The sequence below is a fragment of the Nelusetta ayraudi genome, unplaced genomic scaffold (genome assembly GCF_046127955.1).
Source record: "Nelusetta ayraudi isolate G7.1 ecotype Tasmania unplaced genomic scaffold, CSIRO-AGI_Nayr_v1 ptg000135l, whole genome shotgun sequence".
NCBI lineage: Eukaryota > Metazoa > Chordata > Actinopteri > Tetraodontiformes > Monacanthidae > Nelusetta > Nelusetta ayraudi.
In genome coordinates, this window is record NW_027466185.1 from 16,763,225 (window position 1) to 16,789,563 (window position 26,339).

Sequence of the window (26,339 nt, forward strand, 5' to 3'; positions counted from 1 at the left end):
TCATTTAGTTGGTTTATTAATTACATCAAGAACTTGAGAAACGTTATGTAAATTAGCCATTTGCCTCAAGTGGCCTTTTGGACCAACCTCATTTGAGTGATCATGCACATTGTGCCCCTCTACTGTGTTTTCGTGTTCCTTCTTTTATCTTTTTCAGCGACATGAGCAAAAATAGCCGGACTAACTGTTCAATATGCAGTTCATTTGCTCTCCCATAATAGCCCTTTGTCATTTAAACCATCCCCTGTAAAATACTGAGCATTAAGTGGTTTAAATGCATTCTGCCCCGCTTTGAGACACAAATGGGGACTTTGCACTATAGTTTATTCACACAGACCGAGATTGGGTTCTGCACAATGGTGACAAAGCAAACCAGAGAGCCTGTCGGACATTCAGGAGGCGTGTTATTAAACTGTGACATTGAAATTTATTTTTTAAATTTTTTTTTAATTGCAGTCTCTCATGCGCTGAACAAGTGAGGCATCTTCATCATCGTCATCAGGGTTAGTTAGTTAATTCCGAGCAGCTGCATTACAGCTATGTCCAATCCTTCTTGTGTTTAACTATCCTGACCCTGGTCTGCTCACATGCGACATTGCAACCACTCCGAATCATAAATATAGCCATAAAACACTTCATTGATTTCATTGTAGTCCATTTTTCACTGCAAGCATACAATGTGTTATATGTAATATATATATATAAACTTTTTTTTTTTTTTTTAAGAATTATAAGAAGTCATCAAAATGTCCACACATGGTTACACAGGTTAATGACAGTATTAAGGACTGTTTTTACCATCAACCCGCCTGGTGGTGTATTTTTTAAATCAAGACTGACATGTGAAGCACAAAACATTCTTAATCATCAATCTGGCATTAGCGGATAGATAAAAGCAACATCTGGGAAGAAATGTGCATTGCTTGACAAAATGATGATTTGGTAAAAAAAATAAATAAATTCACCTTTTTATACCTGCCAACCTCATTGGGCTTCAAGAATCCAGCCAGAAATGAATCACTTAAAACATTATATTCTACATACTGGTGTATGAACCATTATAGGTAATTACAGATAATGTTCTGTTAAGAATGCTATGATATTTGTAAGTTGGTGGAGCGAGTTGTCCAATGACCAACGGGTTGGAGGTTTGAACCTCGGCTCTTACTCTACACATTTGGAAGTGTCTTTTGGGTGGGAGCTGCCCATTGGTCCAACCTCCCATTAGGGTGAGGGATACGCTCAAGGCTGCCCCAAATTTGACGTAGGTGTGTCTTGGGGGCTTCTGATGAAAAAGCAAGTGTCGCCATGTCTCTAAGACAAAGTTGACATGTGACACTCATAGACTTGCATGGCATTAGGGTTATGCTTCAGGCTGAAAAATAGGGTTACGGTTTCAGGGTTCCTCATGTGCTAGAAGCCCCAAATTTGAGGAGGGTATGTCTTGGGGGCTCCTGATGAAAAAGCAATTGTGCCCATGTCTCTAGGACAAAGTTGACCTTTGACCCTCATACACTTGGTTGACATCAGGTTTATGCTTCAGGCTGAAAAATAGGGTTACGGTTTCGGGGTTCCTCATGCGCTAGAAGCCCCATTTTGACGTGGGTTCGTCTTGGCGGCTCCTGATGAAAAGCAAGTGTGCCCATGTCGCTAGGACAAAGTTGACATGTGAAACTCATAGACTTGCATGGCATTAGGGTTATGCTTAAGGCTGAAATTAGGGTTAGGGTTACGATTCAGGCTGAAATTAGGGTTAGGGTTACGATTCAGGCTGAAATTAGGGTTAGGGTTTTGGGGTTCGTCATGCGCTAGAAGCCCCAAGGTGTATGTGTGTGGGAGTATGTTTTTTTGTTTTTTTGTTTTTTTAAATCCAGATCTTGGTTTTGCTTGACACGTATGTGGTAGACCTACAGTGTGTGATTCTCACACTCCATATTACATTCCATATTTTTTTTTAAGCTTGACCTATTTAAAAGGAATAAGCTGGTTTAACCTTCGCTGCTTGGATGATTTAAAATATTGCCCTCCAAAGTTCTCTGACTTGAAAGGCAAATCTTCCAGTCTAAAATTGGAGGGTGTTTTATGAGTCTCTGTTCCAGAATTTTACCAATTAAATGTTTGACTGCAAGCTGCAGCCAACTACGATTATTGTTATGTCAATGTTTATCAGTAAGATGATACCTCAATCATCGCAACTGGCAAATTAAGTAATGTTTGTTCATTTAGCTTTAGCTGATTTATTATACCTCTTTGCATCAATATGGAGGTTGCATTTCATTTTTCTTTATTGATTTGCCTGTTTCTGGCTGCAGGGTTTCATCTCTGGGAACAGTCCTTTAATTTTGCCCTTTTTCAGTAACCTTACTTTTGAAATGTACTTTGTAAAGTGACGCCAACAGTTTGAATGCAGCAGATGTTACTTTGCCCTCGCTGAATCATTCGACCTTAATGTTTTCTGTCCATTGTTAGGAAATAGCAATTTACCTTTATCATAGTGAAATGCCAGGGTGGGTAAAGTGGCACTTTGTGGACCGCACAGTGAAAATAGACAAACAACCAGCCCTCCCTTGTAATGATCTCTGCAAAACCAATATTTTTGAATGAATATAAAACCATGCAATTCTTGGCAACAGGGCATTCACTGAGTATTTATAAAAAAAAGTATTAAAAAATGTGATTTTGGGCCGTTCTTTCTGCGTGACTCATGTTGTCAGCGCAAAATGGCTGAAACTCCTAGCAAACAAGAGAAGCCAAAAATTGGTGAAATAGTTTCTCCGCCCAAATGAAATGTGAAATATAATACCAGAGAAAATGTGAAAAACAGTGGTGCAATCCCAACGGGGTTAAACTTGGAAAGGTATTCCTATTGATTGAAGCACTGCAGTGGCTGTCATGCACATGTGGGTATGTGCAATATTCAGATTGTAGCGCTGAGCCTGAACTAGGTTGAGCCAACATAGCGCTCAAGCATCAGCTGCAGATGAATGCCTTGTGGATATGAATGCATGAGTTGAATGAGTACACAGGCCAATGGGGAGAAGGGGGGGATGTTTAAATCCCTCCAGATTCATTATTTCCATTTAGCAAAGCAAAGGTGGAGATTATAAACAATAAAGGTGAGTGAGAATTTTCACTGCCCACTGAGACCAGTTTTAGAAAACACTGCTTGCAGCCCAGTGCGTTGTGATATAATGAGAGGTTGACTTCATCTCAGCAATCTATGAGTCCCAGTAGTCAGTGTTAATAAATCATACTTTGTGTACCTGTAATTTCAGGCTCACCAGATTGGAAATGCTGGTAATAATCTAAGCGTTCAGTAGTTCAATGAGGTGAATGCCTGCAAACCTAAATAATGCATGATGGAATATCCAGCCTTCGTTTAATTTGTCTATCATAAGTGTTTGACATTTAATGAATCTTTAAAATGCCTCTTCTCTGCCCTCAAAATCTCTGCGAGGGCTGCTGAATCCACATTGCTCTAGGTACAAGGGTTAGTAACATAGCTTAAAACCAGAGGGATGCTGAGCATTGGGGAGGCAAATCAAGGAGTCAACACAGGTATTAAGAGTAACAAGGTGCTATGTGCTTCTACTCTTATTTTTTATGCTTCAGCTATTTACAATATGTAAAAAAAAAAAAAAAAACATTCAAAACAAAACAAGCCACTGCCAGGGGACATTGGATGTTGCCAAAATAACAATCAGCTCGGGGGGAACACAGACTAACTAACCGACTAACCAACTGGTCAAGAAAACAAAAGCCTGCCTGCCTAACTACTCTAACCAGTGGAACAAATATAAAAGTGGCAACCACCACTTACCTAGCGCGGCTTAACAAAGTTTCAACCTACGTAATGTCTATGTATAGAGGCCCCCTTCTTACCTGTCTTGCCTGACATATACAGTGCAAATGTCTAAAGGGAGGAGAAACCGACTCCATGGTTTCAATGAGCTTTAGGAGCGTACACTCATGCAGCTGGCCTGGGTCACAGGGAGCCTGCACTGAGCTGGACACAGCCCTTTCGTAGGGCAGCAGAGGAGTGGGATTGGTGGAGGCTGAGCCAGGGAATCAGCTGACCAATGAAGCCAAGGTGGGTGGAGGAAGCAGGTAATGGCTCTCCAAAAAAAAAAAAATCACATCTGTTTCGCTTTTTCGCTGAGCCATGAGATCACTCGGTTATGAAATGGGGCAATACAAATAAAGTTGCTTTGAATTGAATTATGAGTGGATTTATTGTATATTTTTTATTTTATCACCTCTCTCTCTCTCTCTCTCTCTCAAAAAAAAAGAAGAGTTCATAGTAAAACCCGACAAACAAATCTCCCCATGAGCTTCACACTCGTCTCCAGTTCAGCTGCCCTGTGGTTGTTGTGCTCCGCTAATACACTGCGCACTTGAGGTCGGGAGAGGTTAATTCGGCAAAAGTGCAACAGGGATATGAGCCACTTTGACAAATGAGGGAGAGAAAACCACTGGTCACTTGAGGTCCAGTGCTGTTCTGTCAGGGAGACGCTTTTCTGTCCTTCACTTGGCCGTCATCCATCCGATCAAAGGCCCCGTGCTGCAGGATTCAGGTCCTTCCCCTCCAAACACCAAGTTGCTTCAAATTCCCCTGGAATTATCTATTAAGTGACTTCAAGTGGATGTCATTTTTAAACTGTTATAAACAAGTTGAAAGAAGTGAATTTAGTTGCCTGATATAAAGTACTGACACCATGACTCATGTTGATGGAATGATGCATGCACATGACGCACGGAGATCCTTTCCTAACATTGGCTGCAGTACAAAATAAACAGATAAAACAAATAAACAAAAGAATAAAAATAATCTCAACATTAAAAAGTTGGGAAACTATATTTTGCAAACTTCTTTTTTTTTTTTAACAACGTTCTCTAATGGTCATATGTGCCTCTATTCTGTCCATAGTTTCCAACAAAAATTTAACACATCTATCCATTGCCTTTTTTTCACCACTTTTGAGTAAATGTGTGCAAAAATGCACAATTGTGCTAAAGCCAGTCTTCCCAGATACTACAAATGAGACTCTCTCAGCAACACCACCACCAGTCAGGTCTTTGTTCCCCGCTTTGTTACCAGTGTGGCCAACTCCTCAATAAGGTAAGCAGCTGTTGGCTTTCACTAGAATGACGCAACTAGACACATTTGTCGCAATTCTCATGCTCCAAAAGCCGTGCAATGGCTTCGTTGATCTGAAGAAGAAGAAACTCTTTACCATAGAGGGCTCGAATTAACAAAAGTCTGATTCGCTCCTGACTGATGCTGTTCTTTTGCTAGTCCAAAGCTTGTTTACATGTCTTCAACAGCAGCCTCTTCTTAGGGAATTGGTCTTGTCTAATTCCGAGAGTTAATTGAGATGGCAGTGTAATTAACAGAAGGTTTTTAGAAAAGCAGTTCTCCCTTGACTGACTTCATGAAGGAAAGATAAGAATTGCAGCTTATAAGGCAAAGTTTTCCACTGTTGACAAAAAGTGTCATATTTTCAAACGCTACTAGCTACTAAAAGGAGAATCCACCTTCGAAACATGAAATCACACTGCAGTGGGGTACTTCCCGACTTTCACCCTCAAATTTCAGCACCTTCAATATACACTTGGTGCAACATAAGATCAACAAAATCATAATATTTATTTATCGAGCGAAGCGTTAGTTCTGACAGGGCACGACGTCAGCCTTATTAGCATTCCCCGCTGTGCGACCCTAATTAGCTGTAGACTCACGTCACTTCCCTCAGCTCCTATAGGTCAGCCTCTTTAGAAGCGTCCTTTTTAAAGACACCCCAACTGATCATCTTCCTCTGCTTCTACACTGGCGATCGAACAACCGACCTCCTCAACTGCTCCTCCATCACGATTAAAACTGAAATAAAACATTTTCTCTGTAGCTCTTGTTCTGCAGGGTTGGTTCGTAGTTGCTGCCGCTGGGCTCCCTGCATCGCCTTTCACGATGGCTCGTGAAGGGCGGGAAGGGCGGGCTTCCTCGCAAGTGTGTGGAAAGGGAACCATACCAAGCAGAACCATACCGCCAAACCTAACGTGCTCGCTTGTATAATAAAATGTGTTAATTTCGACAAAGTGACCCTGTCTGAACTAACTGAAATGGCCGCCCTCTTTCTTGACAAATGCACAAATAAACCTGTGTATTTCAAGAGTACAACATCTTTGTGTATTTACTTCTGTCCATGTGTGTATATAGTTGATTGAAAGGCTGTAGAAAATAAAAACTAATAAAATATTTTTGCTAACAATTCCTTACAGATACACAGCAGCAGCAGCAGCAGCAGCAGCAGCAGCAGCAGCAGCAAAAGCAAACCTACTCGTGCAAAGCAAACCTTTTTCTGTGGGATTTGCTGACAGCGTCAGATATTTTCTTTCCAAATCCTTTCGGGAGCGAGACTGCAACCTGTCTTCTCCGTCATTATTTCAGAAATCATTGAGCAAAAATAGTGCAGTGGCGATGTGGTGGGATAAGGAATAAAAGGGCAATACGTTGCAATCATACACCAGTGATGTGGTTGAAGGTGCGAGTACTGTTGTGATGCTTTGTTCAAGTGAATACTGCGTTGAGAGACAAACAAAATTAATTTAAAGATTTTTCTAATTTTGATGCTTATTCAGTGATCAGTCGCTGAGAGCCGCCGCTTTCATTCCATGATGGGGCTTTTCAAGGTCTTCAAGTATTGTTATTATCAAGAAAACAATCAGAGGGGCTCTTTTGGATCACAGCATGCATGATGTATTACATTTTGCAGCACCATCTCGAATCCCACCATTGATTTGAAGGCTTTTATTTCTGATGCAACCTGCCTAATATGTCCAGAGGGAAAATGAATATGCATAAAGTGATAAGTTAACCATGTGTTTTATCCTGCCTGTTGACAAGTGGAAAGGAGGCTTTAAAGGCCGATTCATAGCAAATGAGATTCTGTGACTGACCCAGTTAACACCATGGCTGTTGAGTGGAAGATGCTCTGATGCAGCTTTGGCTCTTTATGCTGCAACGCTCATATAATGCTATGAAACAAATTGTAAAAAAGTATTGTTGTGATATAATACAACATATGTTCTATAGTTTAAGTAAAAAGTAGCATCGCAAACCAATTGGTGGCGTCACACTAGCTGCGTTTCCGTGACAGTTTTTTGCAAAATGAGAGCCATATCTCTTTGACAAAGCACGATTGCGATTTGCAGGTGTTTCCATTGATTGGTGTGAGGTGCATAAGCCGTAATTCTGCTCAAATCGCTTCCCGTCAGATTTACGAGGATTGTTGTTTGTATTTGTTTGCTGTTGAGAATGGTTTTTATATTTTTCTCTTTGATGACTTGTAAAAAATATTCTGTCTCCTCCTCCGTCCAAACATAAGGTGCCATTTTCACTGGTCAATGAACTGGTCAAGTGGCGTGTAAATGCGTAAATCCATGACATTTTTGTGATATACCGCTATATGGATATGTGTGAAAAACGACCTCGTCAAAACCTTTTAGCCATATTTGAGAGGTTTTTCCAAGTTGAGCTGTTTCCATCACCAGTTTTTATTGCCATATTTAGGTTTTACGCAATTCTAGAGGTCATGGAAACGCAGCTAATGACTCTGTCCCTCTTTATATACAGTTGTTGGGAAGTCATTGGGAAGAATCCTGGCAAGTCACCAGCTCATCACAGAGCCAACACACAAGACGAGCAACCGCCCCTGCTGATACACGAGGACATTTTGTACCTTCACATTTGCTTTACTTTTGAGTGTGGGAAGAATCCAGAGTACCAGGGCAGAACTCATGCAGGCACCAGCGAGAACATTGCAATCTCCACGCAGCAAAGCCCTGTACCAGGATCAAACTTGCAACCCTCTTCAAAGCTCTGCACCATCAATATCAAAGCAGCGCGAGAGCGGCTGGAAGCTGCCGTTAATAACAGCCGCAGTGCTGCAGTAATGGCAGTGTGATGGCAAGTGGAACAGTGTTTTCACACTAAAACAGCAAAGTGTCTCCCTCCCTTCCTGTGACTGGATTTAGTGAATGATTAGTTAAACGCCAAGGTGCATGGCAGCTCAGCGTGTGTCAAGTAAAGAGGCACTTTTGTGTTGATGCCAACTGCTTTGACAGACATGGAAGAATTACAATCATTACAATTTGGTCACAAGTGAACAAGCGTTTTTTTGTTTTGTTTTTTTTAAAGCTCATCACCCCACGAACACTACTTTCTGCTTACCTTTGGGAGGACATGGGTATAATAAATCCAATGGATAGTGCATGGCATGTTACTGTCACATGGTGCACAAGAATTTGATTATTGGAGGAAAGAAGCGTAATTGAGCATCAGTCATTCTTTTACATGATATCCGGTTTACTTTTTTCTGTTAAAATCTATTAAGGCACAACAATCTGAAACTTTGCTCACCTGTCCATCAGAATAGAGAACAGCTTTGACCTGAAGCTGGTAAACTCTAACTTTTTGTAATTCAAGGGCCGATCCAGAAGAACCTTGAGTCTGCACTCAAATGTACCGAGTCACAAAAGGTCACTCGAAAGCGGAATGGAGATGAAAAGAGCGAGAGGGTTTACTTCTTTTCCTTTCTCACATTGAAGGATGTCTCGACTCGTTCAATGAGTTTTTCAAGGAAATACCTGGGATTTGCTGCTAGTATACTGCACACACAGTGTAATGCAGCGGCCTCTGTTGGGGAGCATATTGTGACGAATGGTTGGGCTTAATGACTAGCGTCGTGACGATAAAATAAGGCCAGTCTAACTGCCTGGAACCAAACCAGCCACAGCACAAGTACAATCTGTTGACTGACCTCCTCCCATCCTCTGCCATTGGTGTAGGAAATGACGTCAAGAAGGGGTTTGGACAAGTAGCCATCGTTGTTGAAAGAGTAGTCCCGCCCACCGATGGATATATTGGTAAAGTACCTGTGAGAGGAAACAAGAAAAAAGGGGGAATTAAAGAAAGTAAGGAATTTCTTTTTCTTTCTTCTTTTTTTCCATGTGCGCATGTGTTTGTCTATATCGTGACTACTTTCTACACGGTAGATACAAACTGAACACATCAAATTTATGACCAAGGTATGTTGGTTAATGTGGCAAAAGAAAAAAATGTTCAATACCGAAATATGTGATGTTACATATGTTTTATACGAAGGGTGGCTATTCTAGATCGTCTCAAATATAAAACTTGTTTGAGTTATTGCACACTTTCTTGTTTCATACGTATTCCTTATGTGTTTCCTTTATGTGTTGTCATAGTTTACATCTACAATGTCAATAGTCATGAAAATGAAAGAAAAACCATTCAATCAGAAGTATGAGTCCAAACCTTTGACTGGTAGTGTACAGTATATATACATGCATGCATATTCAAACAGTGTTTCAAGGTTTCAAGGTTGGCTGTGTTGCACGTTTGAAGATGCTAATTCTGCAGACCCCAGTTCAGTCAGAGGTTATTTGACTTCCTGTTGCTTTTCTCTGCTCCCTAACCAGGATCTAAAGTCTGTCTGACCATTCTCCTCTCACCCCTGACAACCAGGCATTTTCCTCCACACAGCTGAGCTGCCACTCACTGGATGTTTTATCTTTTTGGTAACACTGTGTGTAAGGCATTGAGATGGTTGTGATGTTGTGAAAATCCCAGTAGATCAGCAGGTTGTGAAATACTCAGAGCAGCCCTGTCTGGAAGAAACATCCAGGCCATGTCCCATAAGCCAATCTCAGCTATCTTAAGCCAAAGGCAGTGTGCACAGTGGACAAGCCCACAGTTTATTATAGGGCCAACATTGGAGTCAAATAAGCACCTGCACTCACAGCACTGGACGTGCATGTCTTCGGAATGTGGGAAGAAGTCGTGCATTGCAAACAGTAAGAGGCTGATTTGGGTTTCTTTTTAAATGTGCTTCATAAAAGTGGCTGACATTGACAATGAGTTGACATTGCTTGGAGGGGACAGTGCTAACCACTGCCGTGCTGTACTGCCCAGGGAAGAATACAAATACGGTGTGCGAGCAAAGAAATAAGAAAGAAAGAAAAAGAAGACTGCATGGAATCAGCCAGTTAATTTCTAAGATTTATCTTTTTTAATTTTTTTTATTTTACCAATTTCTTTATTCTTGTTAAATTTCTGTCTTTCTTTATTTTTTCACTAACATTAGTAAAATTACCCTAATAAAAGCAACAGCCAAAGTCCAGACTGAGCCTGAACCTGCTGCTGTTTAAATAATTTCCATCTGATGTCATTATTTTTGTAGTTTTATTCTTAGAAAAAAAATCTGATTGCTCAGTGTGATGATAGTAAAGAAAAAGTCAGAACAATCTTCCCAGAGAGACGACCGGGACGTCTGCTGTGTGCAATTCCCGTCTGACGTGACTGTGATTCATTACAGTGCAATGCAAATGCATGTACTATGAATTGACGGCAAAGAGGGAGCACACATGAGACTGATGTCTGACACTCACCTCTCAACTACTGTTAAAGCCTTCTCCTTAATTTGTCTGAATTTCAAAAGCACACAGCCCTTTTCAGGCAGGATTGTGAATAAGGCTTAAGCTGCACATTCAAAGGCACGTGCGTGAGGTCTGTATTTAGGAGAAAGGACTAAATTACCATTTCTGTGTGATATGTCTAGAAGTATGACAGAGAAAGTAATTCAACATGTTCTTTCTTAGCACAGAGCAGCCAGCGAAGCAGCATTACAGCCTGAAGAAAGAAGAATGGAGTAATACGCGTCCTCTACTGAGTCAACGGACAGGGATTAACGGAAATGTTTTCCAGTTAATGTGTCCTTGCCCTTTTCACCAGGCTTTCAAGAGGCCTCCGAGAGAGCAGGAGAAACCAGAGTTTAGAAGATCAGCTTCGGCCTCACCAGCTGTCCCCACTGTCATGTCGTAACACCATGTAACAAGATAAATGTCAAGGGAGGAGGGCAACACGAGTGCAACCAGGCCCAGACGTCTTGCTCCACACAGACCATCCATTCAACATGGTGCATAGACTCACAGTTATAGGCTGGTAACTCCTAAAAGCACCTACGCAACCTCAGGCACGTTTATAGAAAGTCATATGAGTTGGTGCATTCCCTTTAATTATCAGTGGCTGTTATATTGAGATTGTGACATTTGTAGGCGAACAGCACATGTCTCCTTTCCTCAAAAATATTCAAATACACAATAGAACAAGTCCAAAATGCCCTGGTGGAGAAGTTGTGCAGTGCTCTGTATATGTTACATATACTATAGGGATTGACAATAAAGCTACCTTGAACCTTGAATCTTGAATAATAATCGTGGTGATCATGGTGATAGTGGATGGTGTGATGGATAGTGATGATAATTGCTTTAATAACCAAGCACCACTACCTTATTGATTTGAGCTAAAAAAAAAATATTTAATACAATTTACATTTAAGCAAGCATGATCACCTCAATCCAAGTTAAATTTGCACATACAAAACATGATCATCAGCACACATTTTTAGTATTAATATACACACATTGAAACCTTAATGATACGAAAAACTTTCAAACCTCAGGTGTTACAGAGGTCCAGTTACAGGCAAAGGGGGTTCTCACACCAACAAGGTAGAATATTAAGATGATTTTTTTTTTCAACCATTTTGGGTGTTTTGAGCCTTGAATACAATTCACTTTGCTCTTGCTACTGCTATTGAGTATTTAAAAAGCGCAACCACACCTGCTGTTTCGACAACTTCAAATGCCATCCCTCTTGTCACAGCCCTCCCCACTCTATTACATCTTTCTTGCTTGCCTCCTGACTGGGAGCAGTTTTGATGCATGATGTGTTGATGCTTTTGCAGATGACGGATGATGGCAGACTGGCAGTAAAGACTTGTGTTGGGTGGGCGGATGTGCTATTGTGTTATTTTCTCTTTATTGCACACTTTTAGAGCTTGGAAGTGTAATTTTTTACTCTTAGAAATTCTCCAAATGTTCTACGACCAAGTAAGACGAAAAATTAAAAACTCAATTGGGTAAGTTATTGGACGAGTGAATAGAAATGTGTCTTATTATATATATAAGACACATTGTACATTATTTTGGCACATTTCTTCAACCGTCCCCAAAATGTCACTCCATGTTCATCAGCCCAAGAATGCCTCAAATACCAGCACCCCATCCCCAGCAATCATTTGCATTTGTTCTTTCACAATAAAGTTATCCTCTAGACCCAGTTACTGCAGCTGCATTGTCAGGGTAAATATTTAAAGGACAAAAGAATATGTATATGAATATTTCTTCTTGTCTTAAGTCACTAAGCAGGCCTTCATGGTTGAAATGAGATTCCACTCTTGTTTGTGCAGGTGGATGAAAAGTATTTCACTGCGTAGTTTGCATCCCCCAAAAAATAAATGTTGAATGTTAAGTAAACTGACGGTTCTCTAATTGGATGAGGGAAACCACGACTTGCCCTAGAGTTAAATGCTAATACTATCCTGCAGCATGAAGTGAGAGAGAGAGAGTGAGAGAGCAAGAGAGAGAGAGAGAGAGAGAGAGAGAGAGAGAGCTTTGACGGCATAGTTGATGTGCATTGCTTTCATGTGTATAGGTGCAAATGGCTCATGCTGCCCATCATCTCAAACACCATTATGCAGCAGAAATTCCGTCGGCACCCTTGAGAACACTTGTCACAAAAACAAACAAAAAAAAATCGGAACCTGGATTGTTTCCAGGTTGCATGGACACACGTTCCTACCCCACCGTGGATCTATCAGCAGCTGTGGGTCATGGCTTGCCAGCAATCTCCTCAAAACCAAAACACCCATCAAGTGTTTTGCATAAGCAGTGAAATGATAAGCCCCTCTATCAGGGCCATATTAGAGTTTCCAAGGCGCTTGTAATCACGTTGGCCCGCAGCACCTGGAATAAATAAGACCTTGCAGGAGCACATTCAGCTGTTTGGATACTGATGTATTCTTGTTGCAATCTCTTTGAAATGAAGGCCTCGCTGTCACCCAAATCACTTTCACTATACTGTGACTGGGAAGCGTTTGGCCTGCCTGAGGTGTAATTCCTGTGGAGAGGAGAGCTCGGGATGGAAGCTGCACCCCGTGGTGTCTTACGTAACATGTGGACGTTTTGGATAAAAAAAAAAAAAAGTGAGAAGACGAGAAGAAATTACAGCCTTTAGGCCGAGTGTTGCAGGATTCACTGTATCTCCACCACCCCCGCCGGCAGCAGATCATCAGCTGATCACACCTTCCCCACCTCATCTCCCCTTACCGCCTCTGTACCCTTTATTCTCTGCACTCCCTTGTTCTACCTTAGCACCTTAAAATCTCTTGGATTTTCACAGGCGTGAAGCGCCGAGCGGAGCAGAGGCGACGGCGGTGAGGAATAGAGGCAGCGGGAGGGAACAGAGGCAGCGCAGGAGCGAAGCAGATAGTGTTGGGTAGAGGGATGGCGAGAAAGAGAGAAATGAGAGTCGGGGATCCAAAAAAACCCTACAAACGGGTGGAGGGCGGACGAAGACGGAGGTGGTGTGTGCGAAAGGGAGACGTGCGGAGGGAGCGTCAAATAGCTTCACTGCAGGCGCAATCCAACAGTGGGAATACTCCGCCAACATGCCGAGTGAACCAATATTATAAGTAGAACTGTTCTGTGGTGACACTGGAGCTCTGACTGGTGGAGCAAGAGAAATGGTCCCAAGTTCATTGGTAATTCTAGTAGAAGCCAAGTTCTTCAAACTAAACAACAACAACCAGGCATGGTTTTAGTTTAGTTCTACATGTCACTACAATGTGACATGTAGGAGTGTTCCCACAGCGCGTGTCCATAAAGGGACACATTTTAAGTAAACTTTCGCAAAAAATGAAAACCTTCAAAATGAAAAAGTAAACACTGAAAAAACTGCTATATTTCCATCATGGGATTTAATGCAAATTAAAGGCTACTTGAAGCAGTGGTAATGTCATAAGAGGGCGCTACATGGCAACAGAACAAAGGAAGAAGGGAGAGAGGATTTCTGAGATGACCTACAGCTGTCCAAGTTGTCGTTTTTTTCAGATTTAGTTTTGTATAAAACTTATGTTTTGCAGCTCGTTATGGAGCCACCTGAGACACAAACAGCAGTCGAGTTGAATGTTTGCTACATCAGAGTTAATTCAACAAACCTGTTAATTGATGCGAAAAAGGCTGAAACCATATACAGTCAGCGTATAAACTATTACAAATCAGAGGAAAGTGATTGAGAGCATTTTCTAACGCTATTTACCTCTTTATGTGTATTAGAAGTTTTTTGGAAACACAATAACGGACTGTGAAACAACCAAAAACTTAATCTGAACTTTAACAGGTGAACAAGTCTGCATCAGATTTGTTTTTTTTTCGTATGACACTGAGAACTTGTAATACGATAATGGTAATAACTCTCTCAGTCCCTGATTGGTCATGGTTAGTGTTAGTAGTAAGGCATGGTGTGTTACCAGATCACAACCATTCCATGGAGCTGATTGATTTTAGTATAAAGAGTAAATAAAAAAAAAAACACACATTTTAATCCTCGGATACAAAACAACTGCTCCTCTCAAATCCACTGCTATTTGTTTAAAGTGCATTGTGCAGCCTGTCAGAATTATACTCTTAATCCATAGATGACAAAGTCTGTACTGAGCTTCCATGTGGGTATCCCTCATGCAACGCATGCTAATGTAATGAAATAAAGCCACGTCAGCAGGGAGCAATTTTTTTCCCCTCCCTTGTCAAGCTGCAGAACTAATGCGATGCTACCCCAAAATGCTAATTGAATTTCTTTTATTATTTACAAATGTAGTTGTGATTCTGGCACAGGGCTGGATTTAAGACCCACAAACAACATAAAATGCTTTTCTGTTCTTAAGCCCTTCCTTAACACTGAACAGAATGGGAGCTGTCATAATCCCTGAACCAATTGGGATTTACACTGGTTCAGTGGTCGCTCACTACGGTGTGAGAAAACAGATGTTTCAAAGTCAAACATTGGAAAATGAAATGCATTTAAGAGTGGAGCAAGTTTGCCGACCTGAATCGGCGAATGACTGCAGACTCTTCGCTTGCCCAAGTCATTCAGTGTCCTAAAGTTTGGAGATTTCAAAGAAGAAACAGCGACATCAACTGGTTACACTTTAGATTGCAGCATCTTTCACTCTGCCTCCCTCCTGAGCTGGCCAGTGAACTACAGTGGCCTGCACACCCAAACCTGGATACCTTGACCACCTTCTTCTCCGGTGGTTTAGTTGGGGACGAGAGCAGCCTATACATATATGTATATATGTATATATATATATATAACACCAAATTAAATTTATTGTACTGAGAGTATACACTTTTATAAATATATGTATTGACAGTTTATTAGTATAATGTAGTTTCCCAATTTGGTATCAATAAAGTATATCTATTCTTTTCTATATAATAATATAATTTTACACTCTGAGCCTTTAAAACAAGATTCAATCCTCAGTAAAAATGTGACAGAGTCTTGTGCCCAAAACCCAGCGGGAAGTACGAAGCGAGCAGGGAGCGCACAAGTAAAGCGAGCCTCAGTGGGAGATGTGCCCCACCCACCCCGACACCCCCCGTCTGCGTTAGCACTGCACAACAGCAGCACTGGGGCAGAATCTGACTTAATCAACGAATTCATTACAGAGACACGTGGCAACCACGCATCAAAAGCAGAGGAGGAGAAGAAGGATTCCCCTTGGAATAAGAGCCTGTTTTATTACATTACAGGCTGGGCGAGGAGGGGAGAAGATGATGAAGATGAGCAAGAAAAAGAATGACAGCTGAAGAGATAGAGACAAGGGAAGAGAACAGGCAATGGGGAGTTGGAAGCACAGAGATAGAGAGGGAGAGAGAGAGAGAGGGAGCGAGAGGAGACGGACATGGCAGCTTTTGAAAACCACGATCGAGGAAAACAACTGAGGATAAAACTCGTCTAACCCCCGTTAATCCATCTTTTCATTCCCGGGAATAAAGTTTACTGAGGCCTTAGTCTGTCAAGCTCCCAAAAGTCTTTCCCAGAGCTCCTCTCAAAAGCAGAAGGTGTGGAAATCTTTTGCTCTTTACAGCCGGCCAGGAGAATGCACATGTTTACAGTATTTGCAGTATTAGTCCAAGATCTCACGAAGGTAGTCTGCTTTCACTGATCTATAATGTTATGACCTCTGTGAGCTTCATCTTGTTTTACCCTTTTAGTGTTCACAAATGAGCTCTCAAAACATGATCTTAAAGAAATTTGCTACAAAAATCTGCTTTATGGGTAGATAGGTAAATAATATTTCAAAAGGAATATATAGTTTACACGTGATTTAAATATATGATTTTAATCCAACATGTGGACTAACAAATAAACCAACAGTTCAGTTAATTCCTGTTATACGTCACCACTCAAGTAAATTCAGCTTTAAGGTAGACACACACACGTACAAGGTAGAATTGATTAAAACTTCAATTAAAAATCAACCACTTAATGAAAGAAAATTGTGGAAATGCACAAAAATAGACTATGCCAGCAACATACTAAGCCTGTGTGTGTGTTTTCCTGTCAGTGGCACCACCAAAACGGGAGAAAAAAAAAATCCCTGTTTCTTGTTGTTGCCCCTCAAGTGAGGGAAAGCCCTTGTGACACCATAAAAGGAGTCTATATTCGTACCGGGGTTTATGTTGGTGGAAGGCAAACAAATGCTGATCTGTCCAAGCCCGCTTTACAAGAGTCAGGGATGAAAGATAAAATTCTGAAAAAGTTGTGTAATTAAAGAAAAACACAAAACTACCAGCCCATGTACAAGTGGAGCAATTCATGAACTCACTAACGATGAGAGGCAGCAACCCGGAGCCTGATGATGGAAGCCAGAAGATGACACACGTGAAACGGAATCAAGTGTGAAGACATAAATCTGGCCGTCCAACATATTTACTGCATGCTTAATGGCTATTAGATTCCTGTAATTTTATGGGTCAGCCATTAGTGACAGAAAGAGAGTCGCCAATTCCTCGAGGAGAAACTTTAGATCAAATATTTCAGAACAGACAGGCTCGAAGAAAACCTTTTAACAAGTGCATTAGTTTGGTACAATTTGACATGTTTATGGATTCATATAAATCTGAATGTGCCTAATGCTGTTGGTGATGAGACATTTAAAAACTGGTTTCCTAACTTGTGTTCTACCAAGTCAGCGCCATCAGAAACAATAAAGCCAATCAAATCTCTTCATTTCGCACACAAACCTAAACCAGTAACAGTGTGGGCACAAAACAAAACACCTAAAATCACTTTAATGCTTGCTGGAGAATCTAATTTAGGTTGAACAAACGACTGAAATGGGAGAAAAGTTTGTAAAAGTTGTAATAACCCACCACAAAAATGAAAACATCGGCACACATTCACAACCCCGCTTTCTTTTTGTAACCGCCCAGCGATTATCTTTTTAATGGTGAATGAAAGAAGAAACTTATAAAAAAAAAAATGTTATGGTCTTTCACCAAATGGAAAGAACATAAGCTTTGAATCAAGTCACGGACGTGTCAATGACTCTACACACTAATACAGCCTTTGTGCTTAAGATATAAGCACAACTATCTGGTGTCTTCATGTTGTGACTCTTTGTCATGTCTTCCACCTCTTTTTCCTGCTCCAAGATATACAAGTTACCTAATTAGTTGGAACTCCGACTGAACTCGGTTCTGTTCACTTCAAACACGTTCACAGATTCATGTCGACCACGCACTTCTTAATCATCAGAGTATTGCTTTACTACAATGGTGGTTGGAATTTTAAAATGTATGTTAACACCTTAATCAGGTTGGAAACCAGTGAAATTTTTTAAAATCACAGATTGAGACCAAGATTCAAACATACTCGTGGATGGTAGAAGGACAAGCAAGGGCGGTTTCTGCTACCAACACACCTGGTTCCACTCTCCTGATTGACACACCTGCTACCACCCTGCAATCAACACACCTGCAGCCCATCCCCTGCAATCAGCTCCAGCACACTGGAGCTCCAGTTCTGCAGTCACTCTAGGAAACATTACATCATGTTGTAAGTGAATGTGAAGAATATGAAATAAATAGAGAACAGCTGAAAAGGGGAATAAGGAAAAGTGGAGTAGAAATTTATATTAAATAATACTGAAAAAGAGGTTATATATAAAGCATTACTTAAGTTCTTAAAGAATTCAGGAGTTACAAACATGATGAGTGGATTTCTGTTCCAATTTGTTCACTATTTACAACAACTACTGACCGGAGCAGACGAGAGCCACACTAAGAATCATGGTTTAAAAATAAATAAAAAACAAAACCTGTACTGTGTCTCCATTTTAAAGGTCAAGTGACTGCTTACTTAAGTGATTCAGACTGCAGCATCTTGGCTTGCCAGTGAACTACGGTGGTCTGTGCACCCAAACCTGGATACCTCGGTTATTTGAAGACGGGATAGTCACTCCAATTACGAGAATTACAAAAATTGTCCTTAAAAATATGATGCCGCAAGATTGCAGCTAACTGAGACCAAGTTCCTTGTTCTTGTCCCTTGTATGCATATTCTTATTCTAATACATGAGAACCATTCTAAGGGCAGGAAAACCAAATTACTTTTATCGTACTGTGAGTATACACTTTTATTAACCAATGTATGGACAGTGCATTAAGCTTTTACCAGTGTAAAAAATCATCTGGACTGCTCAGTCAGAATGCTCAGACGAACCGGACTTGTAGGTTAATCGACCCGGTTCATCAAACAACAGCTACAGCAAAGAACAACGGATGGCACGAGTCAATTAGCCAAAGAGATCACCGCCTGCTCAACTACTTCACTAATGGCTTCCAAAAGACTCGGCCCAGAGATGAGTAGGAATTTTTCATCCGCTGAAAGCACATGGTCTGTTCCGTGACTTTTATTCTTTCTTTGTTGCCATGACAACTTTTTCATAACCGGGTGGGGGAGAAAGACACAGAGGGAGAGATATGGGGAGTTATACTGGGGCGACAGAGAGACGAATGGAAAAAACTTAGTTTGAACGATAAAAAAGCCATTTCATGCTTCATATCGTGACAGGCCAGGATTTGTCAGCGTTTAGGCTCCATCTCTCCCCTCATCTCTCTATCCTCTTACTACCTCTCACCTGCAGCTTCCATGTACAGCCGGGGACGAGCGCGCGGCAGTTTCTGCATAGGGCGTTCAAAGCCACCTGTTTGTGTTTGGAAGGTGTTTGTTATTCTGCGGCAGTTTCCATCGTTCCACCTACTCTGGGTCTCCACTGTAATAAAAAGACATGCAGGTTCCGTATTGTGTGTGTGTGTGTGTGTGTGTGGGAGGGACGGGGGTCGCTATACTCTAAATTGCTCACACGTGTAAAATGTGTGTGTACCTTGTGTTTCTGCATGTCAGGCCTTTAATGAACTGGCTGCTGGCCCTGGGTTGGACCTGCATCTAATGCCAGGCATTACACTGTCCTGCAGTCTGTGACCCCGCGTGTATTGCAGCAGGAAGAGATAATGGACACGTGGCTCAGTCAGTGTCATTATGTACAATCATTACGATTGGAACCATGAAAATAAGAAAGGAAAGGAAAATTCAATGTTACCACTGCCCTTGACTCCAAGGTAACGGGGAAACCAATGTAATAACAGCGGACGCTTGTCTGAGTGGCAGTGACGGATTCAAAGGTAAAGAAAGAGGCAGCGCGTCCATTGGAAGGACCATCAACTCTCCCTCTTTTCGCAATGCATTTCCCCTTACGATGGTGATTTGAAAGATCTCAACCCAGTTAATAATTGTAACAGTGTGGGCTTACAATGTAGAGGGATATTGCTAAGCAACTCATGTCTGCTGTTTCTACACCACTCAGAGTTTCAGAGTTTGCCCGATAACACACACATATATATGTATATATATTGCCATGCGTGTAATGGAAAACCAGTAAAAATTGGAAATCATAAATCATTCTACACTTTTTACTATTTGCGTTAGTCCACACACACTAAATATCCAGTGTCATTAGCTGCGTTTTCACGACAGTTTTTCACAAAACAAAAGCGATATTTCTAAAATTTCGACAAAGTACAGTTGCGTTTTGCAGGTGTTTCTGTTGAATGGTGTGAAGCGCATAAGCCAAATTACGTTTGCTTTTGTTTGTTTACATTTGTCTGCTGTCAAGAATAGTTTACTTTTACTTGTAAAAACAAATATTGCGTCTCCTCCTCTGTCCAACCATAGCGCACCATTTTGACTGGTCAGTGAACTGGTCACGTGACCCCGTATGTCACGTCCGCTGATGTGTAAATGTGAAAAAAGTGTTTCCATTACACTTTTGCGATATTCCTCTATATGGGTACGTCTGAAAAACCAACTCATGAGAGCATCAAAACCTTTTAGCCATATTTTTCCAAGTTGAGCGGTTTCCATCACCAGTTTTTATTGCCATATTTATGTTTTGTGCAATTCTAGGGGTCATGGAAACGCAGTTACTGTCAATGTTTACCATTTTTGCAAGAGCTCTCCATCACTATACTTCACTGTAATACCACATTTATATGACTCTCAGTCTCCTGATAGGATGGTGGTAACTACTCCTTCGGTGCACAACATGAAACCAGATTACAGCGGTAATTACTATTGACAGACTTTTCAATAATACAACAGTGTGGTCGGCTGCGCCACAAACAAACACATCAGTCACTGCGCTGACCTTCTCTGCAGTTCAGAAAGCGGTGGCTGACGTGACGGACGCCGTGATTGGCAAAGATAAATTAATTTTCTCTCAGCTCAGTGAGCGACTTGAAGCTGCAGAAAGATCAGCAGGTCGACCAGTCCAAAGACTGACGACCCCCTTTTGGAGAGCGAGCAAGATACTCAGACTGGAAATGTTTGATCCGACAACAGATTCGATTTTTTTGGTGTTTTTCTTTTAGACATGTGACAATGGGCTTCCAGTCAATCTCACATAATAATAATCTATTTAATGTGGTGGAAACGTAGCTCAAAAACAGTCAAAGGCTGTTTCTCTTATATTGCATCTCAACACCTTGATAGAAACATTGAAAACCAATTCAGTGCAAATTAATTAAATGGACTGAGTGAAAAAAGGATGTTGAGAAAACTCACAACTTCAACCCAATTCCAACTTTAAATTGTGAATTTAAAAAACGCTGCAAGGGCACATTGGCTTCTTAAAGAATGTGCTGTTTGGGCAGATGTGGAGAAATATTTTATTAGAACTTGACAATTCTTGTATTACACGGGAAACTGTAATGAAACGCTAACAAATATTTAGATCCAGTAGTGTTGATGCAGACATACATACATTTATCTTTGTGGAGATTATCATCTGGATAATCTCCTGTAATGATGAAAAACCGTGTCCTGTGTTTTAATTCAATTTCTGCAGAAAAAGCTTATTTTCTGTCTGCTATTTAGTCTGGAGCCTTATTTATGTATTCTTTATTAAATATGTGATTTGTGATTCAATTACTTTATGACCTTGATGTGGGGCAGACAGGTGATTCATTTTCTCTTCTTTTTTTCACAACAGGCAGCGCTTTGGATGAATGAAATGTATTGAGTCAATAAGCCTTCTTCAGCAAAATTCTCTCTGTTTTTTTTTTCCTCCCTCCTTCTGCCCTTATTGACTGAAATGATTCATAGTTCGTCACTTTCTATGACAGAAGTGCGGCGAACGCGATGGTCTCACTCCGGAACTGAACGCATGAGAAGAGCTGTCTCTGCTCTCTGACTGTGAAGACTAATGTTTTTATCTCATGCCACTGGGCTCAGTCAGCACTCGCAGATACACACATACCCAGGAACACACAAACGTGAGCGCGCACACATGCGTCGAGCTCTTTGGCTAGATGAAAAAGAAAAGGCTTGAAAACATGAACAGTGAAAAGAGACGGCGGTGGCGGGTTGACAAAGACGGCCTCTGCAGTAAAAGAGCGCAAAAATCAATTTGTGTGAGCTAACTAGACTTCATACTTACTTTTGAATGGAGAGAGCGAACAGTTATGCAACTGCACCAGAGTTTAGCTCACAGCAAGTTTTCATCTGCGGTCAGCAGACAGGCAAACAACAACATGTGCCTGTTCGTATGAGTTCTATATGTATGTATGTTTTCATCTATTCAGGGAATTTCCCAAAGTTTAGTTGCGTTTGAAGATGTTTACTTGGAGGCCACTTGTGTTGCTTCAGACACATTGTGCTACCAAAGCTTATGCAAAGTTATTATCCATAGTTTTATCTCTAGGACACACAAAATGCCAAAAAAAATAAAAAAAAGTCAGGAAGTCAGGTAGTCTTTAGCACGGCCGGTTCTTCACTGTTCAATAGAAACATTGTTTCCTGGCCTCGCTCATCAAACCTGCTTTCATTTAAGTGATCGATCAACCATTGAGATATTTCTTGATGAATACCTGCCTCACTGGGGATTCATTCTGATCAAAAGTCTTCTCAGACAAGCTTGTTGAAGAGAAGTTGAAGCTAAATTATTAATCTGCTGCCTGTTGTGGCATTTCTAAAATGTGTCAAAATTCAAATCATGTCACTGTTACATCCATAATAAAGATGTGACATTCACTAATAATTGTTGGATGGCTGCCAAGACAGCGATGTACTAATTACTAAGTGATGTTTCTTGTTTTCAGTGGTTGAAACAGCACCATCCTTGGTTTCAACGACCTGATAGTAAAACAACTTACTATTGTGATTCCTAATGGAAGCGCGTTGCTGCCACAATAGAAATGAAAAAAAAACAACAACAACGTTATAACGTCCTGTTTTTACGTGATAATATTTATGTTATAACGCGAAACTATCACGTAATTTCTTGATAACCTTCACGTTATAATGTGAAATTATCAGATTTTTAAGTGATAATTTTCACTTTTTATTCCACATTTTATTTTCTATTGTGGCAGCAATGCGCTTCCGTAATTCCTCACCCGTTGACAGCAACCACAGAAAGGATTGCCAGGACTAAGCAGTAGAGGCACAGAGTAAAAATGGCTTTATGTCTGTCATAAAACCCATTCTCATCTCTCTGACTGCACCAAACTCAAAAAAAGCGCAGTTCATTTGAAAGATAAACTCCTCGTCGACTCGCTTGTCATTGCTGGTTTTCACATTCTGACATGTGACAGGAGGAAAAACTCTTTATATAAAAAAATTACAGTAAGTCAGATGACAATAAAAGAAAAAAGCAATAAAACAACTAATGATGCAACAGCCCACAGTGATTTGGTTTCAAATAATAATAATGTAACAAGACAAGACAAGAGCCACTTTCCAGGCAAATGCATCGCCGACACGACATTCCAGAAAAAGAGGCTTCAAAAGCGCGTCTTTACTGCAGCTACCATCAGCACAACCTGTTTGTGGAGAGGAAGCTGTGAGAAGAACAGTGATGGAGGGTGGGGGGGGGTGTTTTTCACCATGGAATCACAGTTAATGGTGCTTTTTCTCGCCTCTATTAGGATGTTTAGGATGTTTATGGAGGAGAAGAAGCATCTCCCTGCGCCCTGCACACGTGACGCACGCACAAGCTCATCCTGGCACCCACCGGCGTCGTTACACTTAAGTGACTGCTGCCATTATTGCCACTGATGGGAGGCGTCACGGCGAGGACGCCCGGAGGTGACGGAGGGGAGCGCGTCTGTTCTGGCGGAGCCGACAGCCGTCGCTGCGGAAGTCAAAGCGGGTTGAGCGAGCCCCTCGCTGCGGCTGACGACCAGCCATTTAGCATGCGGGCGGGCGACGGCGCGTCCGTGGCGCCCGCTTCCTGCTCGTCATTTGCACCGAGCGCACAAAATCCAGGGGAGCGCCGCTACCCCTTGCTGATTAAATAAGAAGTGTAATGTGACGGCTGAGCAGGTGTCTTCAGCAGTGGAAATACACTCGGCGCGACTGACTGCGGCAGCCCCTGATTGCATGTGGAAGTTCTTGGAAAGCGTGGAGGTGGCGGCAAGGCCGGCATTGAAACACTGAAACAGTAAGTTCAGATCTCTGGCCAAGAGAAAATATCAAACAGACTCACTGTTCTTCATGAATAATGGTTTTACGGCTCGAATTGATCACACGCTGCCTGACGCCTTTGCCGTTTTGACAGAGGTTGTATCACATACTGTATAAGTAAATCCATTGGAGATCTCAAAGAAAACAGGTTTTTAAAAAGTCCAAAAAAAGACGAATCAATTCTAACATTGCATCAGTCAGTAGCATCAAATAAATGTGAAGAGACTTCGCTGATCTTGATTTTTTTTTCTTTTTCTTTTCTTGATCAAACTCGGTAACTTGTAAAACTTGGGGAGGACGTCATGTTGATGAAGGTCAGACTGAAGAAGCAGCAGCAACCGAGTCACTTTGAAGAACTTCTGAAGCTTCTAATATGCTAAGGCTGATGCTGCAGCCATGCCCATGTAGCGACACTAATCTTCCTCACGCTTTAACTATTAACTCTTAACGTTCAGTTAGTAGGCAGATATTTTTTTTAACAGTAATTTTGGGGGGAGTCAGATCACAATGTGCGACAACCTGCGACCTACAGGCTGTGAGGCAGCCGTGCTCACCACCTCTGTGTCAGCGTCACTCAAAATGATGTTGAGATTTATCTGGACCAGAGCAGCGCTACACGAGGACATCAGCCAAGAGATAGATTCTACTCTCGTGCACGGACTCATAAAATCGACCTTGCATTGGCGGAATGAGCAACGTTCACGGCGTGTCGCGGGGAAGATGACAAACTGCCCAGCATTATTGCAACCCCAAGGGGTCACCGGTGCTTAAACTGCATTTATGTCTCACGCCGACAGATTCATGCCGACCTGAGTCACTGTTTGTGCCAAACACCGTGTTGCTAAAGTAACAGCTAACGTTTATTTGGATGAAAATGTAGCTTAAACTCTGACAAGGCATTCCGCATCTTATGGCCTGAGCTGCACTGACCAAATAATGAGTCACTTCAAAGAGTCACTTCTCAATTTACAAAAAAACCTCTGGTTTTATTCTGCAGTCGAGTCAGAGGTTCTTTTCACTGTTGTTTTTTCAATTTTTTAAAATCAGAATAATACACCTGTTCTGCATCACTGGCTGCGTTTCCATGACACCTAGAATTGCGCAAAACCTAAATATGGCAATAAAAAATGGTGATGGAAACAGCTAAACTTGGAAAAACCTCTCAAATATGGCTAAAAGGTTTTGATGCTCTCATGAGGTGGTTTTTCAGACGTATCCATGTAGAGGTATATCACAAAAGTGTCATGGAAACACTTCTTCGCATTGACACGTCAGCGGACGCGACGTACGGGGTCACGTGACCAGTTCACATCAACTGAAAATGGCGGAGGATGATTGGACGGAGGAGGAGACGGAATATTTTTTACAAGCAATCGAAGAGAAAAAATATAACAACCATTCTTGACAGCAAACAAACGTAAACTAAAAAAAGCTAACGTAATTCTCGGAAATCTCACAGGACGAGATTTGACCAGGATTACAGTTTATGCACTTCACACCATTCAATGGAAACACCTGCAAATTTCAATTGTACTTTGTCAAAATTTTAGAAGTATTGCTTTTATTTTGCGAAAAACTCATAAAAATGCAGCTACAGTTGTCTGGACACACTGAAACAGGGGAAGCGGAGCCACATAAGATAAGATAAGATAAGATAAACCTTTATTCGTCCCACGACGGGGAAATTTAGGTGTTACAACAGCCAGAAGATAGGGCAAACAAGAATAAAGTGAACAGAGCATATAAAAATAACCTAAAATAGTGCAAAACAGTATAAAGTAAAAAAGTTAATAAACAAGAGCCTATACAGAGAAAAACAGTGAAAAATATGCGCAGCTGAGTAATTATTGCACGTTATAAATAGATGGAGGGTTATTGCACTTAGTCCGGTTTGGTGAGGTTATTGGTGTTGATTATAGAGTCTGACCACTGCAGGAAGAAAGGACCTGCAGTAGGTATCTCTCCGTGAGGCACCGCGGGTGAAGAAGTCTGTCACTGAACGAGCTTTCCAGTGTTGTTAGGGTCCCCTGCAGGGGGTGGGACGTGTTGTCCATCAGAGAAGATAGCTTAGCTATCATCCTCCTGTCAGCCACCACCTCCACAGGGTCCAGCGGGCAGCCCAGGACAGAGCTGGCCTTCTTCACCAGCTCTTCTTCCCCACATGTGCACCCAATGACGACAAAAGAAACGTATTGTCTCCTGAGTGTACAGTTTGTTTGGCTGAGCGTTGAACTGCGCATTGTTATTCCGACGCGCCGCCTTTGTGAGGGTGCGAACGCACGTTAATTGCTTGACCTGAACTGTCTCTTTTAATACAACCGCCTTT

General features: G+C 41.4%; 1 protein-coding gene across 2 annotated transcripts in view; it reads right to left on the reverse strand.

Annotated features, from left to right (window-relative positions):
* grin2da (glutamate receptor, ionotropic, N-methyl D-aspartate 2D, a) overlaps positions 1 to 26,339 on the reverse strand; it is a 110,444-nt gene that overhangs the window by 46,937 nt on the left and 37,168 nt on the right. For both annotated transcript variants that reach the window (XM_076051532.1, XM_076051533.1), the window contains one exon: positions 8,817 to 8,931. In XM_076051532.1, coding sequence (XP_075907647.1) covers positions 8,817 to 8,931 — 115 coding nt within the window. The remainder of the gene's footprint in view (positions 1 to 8,816; positions 8,932 to 26,339) is intronic.